Below are 6,325 nucleotides of genomic sequence, written 5' to 3'. Positions count from 1 at the left end.
TTTTCTCCCCAGCACCACCTGGGGTGATGAGGAACAATGGTAATAAGTTGGTGGAGAATAGGTTTAGGTTAGAGATCAGAAGGCAATATTTTACAGTTAGGGTGGCCAAAATCTGGAACCAACTTCCCAGGGAAGTGGTCCTCGCCCCTACTCTGGGCAAATTCAAGAGGAGGTTGGATGATCCCCTGTCTGGGGTCTTGTGAACCCTGTATTCATTCCTGCCTGTGGCAGGGGGTCAGGCTACATGATCTGATCAGGTCCCTCCTGACCCTAGCTACTATGAAACTGGTTCTTGTGGACTGTATTCATGCAGGGAATCTCAAGCAGGGCCACATAAATCCTGCAGCCAACCTGTCTTAACTTCTGGGTCAAGGCCCCTGGATTCTGTGCCTCCAGTAGGGTATCCTAGAGATTTTAGTGTCATCAAGTAAGTTAAAATTACACTAACTTCTTTTCTGTCCTGGCTGTATGACTGACTTACATATTTAACTGCAGTAACTGAATGTATAATGCAGTTAAATTCTATTACTTTTAATTTGATATTTGATTCATAGCATTTTATGAAGTTCTTACATGTTCAGTGGGCTGTGGAACTGTACATGAAATGCTCAACGGCACTGACAAAACTGGTGAAGGAAAGCTGAAAGCAACCAGGGTAGCATGGAAGAACTGTGAATTTTGGCAACAGCAGAGGCAGGAGAAATCCATTAGCAATTTGTTTCTGTTCAAAGGACCAAGGAATATGGAAAAGGAATATCTGCAATATTTTGGCTAAAGTCCAGGCCCACAGAAGTCTATAGATTGCCAGTTAAGTTAGCATCATGCGGCTTCAAGGAAAAGATTTTATTGAGATAAACTGAACAGTCGGCACCCCTCCAACCTACTTCTTGAGGCAGTCTGCTGTATTTGGACACTCCTCAGTTTGAACACTTTCTACACTTGGAAGATTTTCTTTGCCACAGTGAATGCTAGAACCATGCATTGCTGGTGTATGGATTTAAGGGCATAATGATCAAGTTAAAACCTTAAAAAAGCATTCCATGGAGCACAATTCATCTGCAAACAGCGAGATCCACAGCAAATCTCAAAGACAGAAACTGGAGTGCACACAGGGCTGTATTTGCCACAAAAGCAGCATTTAGTTCTGCACTAAGAAGCTATAGTGTCTAAGGCCTTTGATGGCTCAAGATAGCAGTAAATTGTCCTCATAAGCTATATTTTAGAAAGAGGCCCACAGGTTAGCAGCGTGTTTAATATAGAGGCAAAGACAGAATACAAATGTAACTGCTTCCACAGCATACTTGAAGATGATGCTACAGGGGATGCTGCCATCTTCTGGACACATAAAGGAAAACAGCACTGAAGAGCAGTCCCAGATCTAATGCTTCTGCTGTTAGTTAGGGAAGCAGATTCTCCATCACTCCCTCAGCACAGCTGTGTAAGTGCCCTGGTGCCAGGGCAAACCAAGCTGAACACCACTTCAATTCCAGCAACTAGTGGCACGCTGAGGTCAGTCGCACAATAACTACTCCATGCTGCCAGCTGGCCTTCCACAAAAATACCCATGCCTGCCCTTTTGCAGCACTTTTGATTTTGTATGGAGCTGGGGAAGAGGAGACTGGACAGGGTATTCCTTGCCATAAAGAAAAGCTCAGGTCTTGAGGCAACATCAGTGAGGCTGCAATAGAAAGATCCTGTGATAGAATAATGTTTATTCCACAGCAGAGCTTTTAAGTTGCTTGAACCTCAGGAGTGGAAGTGATAAACTGTCCAGATTGTGTCTGCCAAACAAACATCTTTGGAAATTCTTGCCTTTGCATTTCACAGCCTTCATTACACATCAATCCTAGGGATTCACAGTTAATTTCCTGGAAACATTTATCTGTCTCTGGCTTTGCTTTAAGGAAACAAGGGAAATTTTAAGAGCTCCTCAGTTTGCAAGCTTCCTAGTTGTGCCAGTGCAGCTTGTAAATGCCATTGTCCAAAGCTAATGGCTGGATGGAAGTACAGAGATGCTCTGACCTCCTTCACTCTAAACTAGGCAGAACCAGTTCAGCATGCAAACTCCACCCGCACCTTGCTCCAAAGCTGTTAAATCTCTCAAGCTTGCAAGCCCTCCTGCTTGAGCATCCGAGTTTCTAAAATTCATTCAGACAGCTATACTGTTAATTCCTTGGACACACAAACACCTGCGAGAGAACGGAAACTATTTGGTCACCCCTGTTGCAACCCCTATAATCATACGCTCAAGGAAAATATAGGAGCCTGAGGAAATGCACCAACATTCCCTGTCTGCAGAGTGCTGGCATTCAGTCGGTCTGTCTTTCTTTCAGCAAAACCTACCACAGACTTTGCTCTTGTTCATTTGTATATCCCCAAGCAAGCATCCACAGACATGTTTCCATGGAGGGCCTAGTAAAAATGACCCAGATGTGAGGACAAGGGGGTGCCAATACACTTTGCTCAGAGATGCAATTATAAAATACTGTCAGCCTAACCAACCCACTAACTGTCCTTCAAGACAGACAAAAGATTGGAAAGAAATCACCAGATAGTGTCAGATCATTGCTCTAGTCACTCTCCTTGGATAGAGAGCAAGGGTAACCAAGAGTGCAGGAACCTAGTTAATCACAAGGTGGTACAAAGAGAAGACAAAATGAGAATTCAGTGCACAGCAGCAATTGACCCAGAACCTGCAGAAGCCAGATAATTTAGCCTAGAAAGAAAATGTATCAGAAAGGAACTAGTCTGAGGTCATCAGAATAATTAGGGTAATAAGGGAAACCTCATCAACCTCTTGTTTTTATTCTGTCCTTTACAATTTGAGAGCGAGGAGCCTGTATCCACACAATACTGATAGGTAACAACGAGTTATGGAAACAATAAATAGGTAACGCAATCTGTCCCAACGCAGGGGATCAAAGGAAATATGCTGCCCATATGTGGCCCTCCAAGATATGAGTTACAATTAGGTTTCCATTGGGCACCAGAAGCCAAGACAGGCCGGACACATTTCCTGACGTGTAATTCCAATCCCAGCTCTGTAAGCTAAGAGGGCAAGCAAACGACCCTGATGATTGCCCATCAACAATGTTCCACACCTCCATGTTTCCACTCACTCACCAGCTGAACCAGGGGCTTTTACGTTTATTCATCCTAATTGGTTAGAAAGGAATGCATACCCAGTGAAAAAACATATGCAAAAAATGGATGTCAACTTGTCTCCATTGTGGTTTTTAAAAAAATGTGGGCCTATTGTTCTGGTTTCACAGAGAAAAGTTGTGTCCAGGACTGCGACTTGCACACTAGCTTATTCTGAATCTCTTGGGGCATCCAGCAAGAGCATCCCTTCCCCATTCCAGCTGCACTGGAATCCACATAGGAAGTTACACATTAGCAGCCTCCGCAGAAATACAAGTCACCCTTCCCATGTCATGCACACATGCTTCCCTTACCGGATTCGGAGGTCGTCGTCCTCGCCACCCCAACCCCAGTAGTTGTTAGAGAATCCATTCACCTTGGAGAACTGGTCCCTGGTTAGAGCAGTCACTCCACCAAAATATCCTTGGTAACGTAACCTAGAGACATACAAAAGGTGGTGACATGAGAGGTGAATAACACTGACAGTAGGAATACTGCCCAGACAGCTTGGGTCTGAGCTGCGGGAGTCTGAATATCTGCATGCCCAAGCTGCTCACTCCCTGAAATGCAATTTGCTTCAGGGTGTATGGCATGAAGGAAGGAAGGAGAGTTCTTTTCTGAACAGTTGGTTATTACCTCTTTTCCTGAATATAAGACAAGGCTTCCCCCCACCAATCAGCATGGGAAAAAAGCCCCTTGTCTTATATTTGCATACCAGCAACTCCACCTCTTCAATACCACTGGCTATCATTACACTGCTGCCAGAAGCAGGACATCCTGAGTCATGGAAACCAACTATGAAGTAGAATGAATGCAGCCAATACTGAGCATGTCCATAAAACACCTTTTTATGACGAAAGTGTCTTTTCCGTGCTCTTAAGCATACACACTTATACTCCCAAGCTTTCTACTCTCTTTGGTTCACTTTAGTATTCCCTTCAGTTCATAACACTTTAACCCGGGTAGGTCAAGCCAGTATTCAGAAAAAAAACAGTTTATATTTCTCCAGTGCCCCATTACAGGAGCACCTCCAGTTGCTGGCCCACTCAGCCTCCTTTATAACCCATCTCCTCCAACACCACTACAAGAATCCAACTCCTTGTATGCATAAAAACCAACATTAAAAAGGCTTAATAGTCTCTGAAAACCTTTATGTGTTTTAAGAACTCATATAACACTTATTTAACAATCGCATCAGTAAAAGCTCATTACATTCTTAAAAGCCCCTGCACCCATCGGGCCTCGATCATACGGTCCCTCGCCGCCCTGCCCTGGATTTTGATGGTAACCTTTCGCTCTGTCCCTCAAAAGTATGGGGCCACGGTCTCCAACCTCGGGTGGTCTTCTCCCCTCCTAATCCCGCCTGCCATGACTTTGATGATATATCAGTGGTGGAGGGGTCTGACCGTCCGATTTCGGCTACCCCAGGCCGAGGCGTGATGTTCTTCGTGAGGCTCCAACCTCACCTGTACCTCGCCCTATACCCAGCCCCGACGGCGTGCTTCTGTTGTTGTTGGCGGCCAACCCTCTCTATATGTGGGGTCTCCCTGGTTCCCGCTGGAATCAGGATGAGGGCTAAGTAAACCTAGGCCCCCTAACTCTTGAGCCCTTAGTAGCCCTGTCTCACTTTTACTCCGGTGTCCAGGGTAAAATAACAATTAACACAACGAAAGGAAAAGAGACTGGCACCACAACTGTTTGCCCCTTCTCAATACTCCCTTGATCACTACCCTGGAGCGCCTAGTAGTGGTGTGCTCCCCTTCACCAACTACCCCCTAGTACTACCTCCCTTAGCCCGTGGTGTATCCTAACGCGATTCCGCCCTCAACGTCCCTCAGCAAAGGAACCTTCTCTCGATGGGCTCCCACCTGGGTCCTCTGTCTCGGACGTGAGGGTCTTAACTGGCCCCTTGACTGGCTACCTCTTTTTCACACGATCCGCCGGCCCCAGTCTCCATTGATGAGGTCCCTCCTGTAGGCTCTCTTCGTGGCCCGAGGGTTATATACAGCCTGGATACATGGGTCCTTCTCAGTCCGGCAGCAGCGTCTCTACATGGGAGCAGCTCCAGGCCCTTTTCTGTCCTGTGAGCAGCGTTCCCCGGTTCCCCCACCTCCTCAGTGGGTCCAGGGGTTCCTCTTTCGGTGCTCTTTCGCCACCTCTCTTCCCCTGCTGCCTTGTTGTCTCCCCTTCTTATGCGTCCGGGCTGGCTCTCCTCCCCCTTCTCCCCAGCTGCTTCCATTTTAAAAAAACCATGGCTAACAAGCCGCACGGGTCCCACCGCCGCTTCCAGCTCCACCACGGTTCCTGCAGCCAAGTAGGATGTTTTTGCTCATTCCCCCTTTCTTCTCATTCTCCCTGGGGTGTATTGTCCCCCAGGGTCCCCCCTTAGCCCTTCGAAGCTCATATCTTCCCCTTGCCCCGGGACAGCCCCGTATCAAAATTCTTTCACCAGTTCAAATATTCCGTTCTTAGTGGTCTGTGACCACAAAAGAGTCCAATCCATTCTCCTTCAGTTTCTAATTCCATCTTATTCTTGGTCCTCTTCATAGTCTCAGCTCATGTACCGCCAGTCTAATACAGTCTTTTTTTGGTAAAAAGCCAGTCCCTTAAAAATAAGCAGGTTTCTCAGTTTCCAAACACACTAAAATTGCTTTGACAAATTTCATCTACAGCCCTTTCGCTATGAGGCCAAATAAAACCATGTCCCATGACACCCTCAGTCCATCTGTCTTTACTTCTATAAAATGTGGCACCCTCTCCATACCCCTTGTACAAATCCACACTCCCAGAAGTGATTGATCCACCGTTTCCTCTGCACCACACAGTTATTGTGGATACCTCGCTGTCTTCCCTGGAGGGCCCGCACTGGTAAAATTCCCCTTGTCATTGCTTATAGGAGATCTGCATGCTCACCAATCAGGTTTCTGTTTGTCATCCCTTCCCATACCCTCTATGTTATGGGGCTTGGGGAATCCCTTACCTCTGTGGGTCACATCCTTTTCCTGGACTTTCTTTATCAGCTTCTTATGATCTCTTGGATTTCCAGTTTCTGTTTTTCAGTACTGCATTCTTTTAAAAACTCCCCCATCCTTTTGCAAAAAAACTGGCAGCCACAATGCCCATGGGTTTATTGCTGGGCCTTTGAATACACCTCATCATCTTAATAATATTAATTAATAATAAT

General features: G+C 46.1%; 1 protein-coding gene across 3 annotated transcripts in view; it reads right to left on the bottom strand.

Moving 5' to 3' along the window:
• The window catches only part of B4GALT4 (beta-1,4-galactosyltransferase 4), a 63,191-nt gene that overhangs the window by 3,483 nt on the left and 53,383 nt on the right, over window positions 1–6,325 (bottom strand). For all 3 annotated transcript variants that reach the window (XM_019548752.1, XM_019548753.1, XM_019548754.1), the window contains exon 6: window positions 3,456–3,578. In XM_019548752.1, the coding sequence (XP_019404297.1) occupies window positions 3,456–3,578 (123 nt within the window). The remainder of the gene's footprint in view (window positions 1–3,455; window positions 3,579–6,325) is intronic.

The sequence above is a fragment of the Crocodylus porosus genome, unplaced genomic scaffold, assembly GCF_001723895.1.
Source record: "Crocodylus porosus isolate Cpor-Errol unplaced genomic scaffold, CroPor_comp1, whole genome shotgun sequence".
Taxonomy (NCBI): domain Eukaryota; kingdom Metazoa; phylum Chordata; order Crocodylia; family Crocodylidae; genus Crocodylus; species Crocodylus porosus.
Note: the sequence above shows the minus strand (reverse complement) of the source record. Positions and strands in the feature narration are given on the sequence as shown.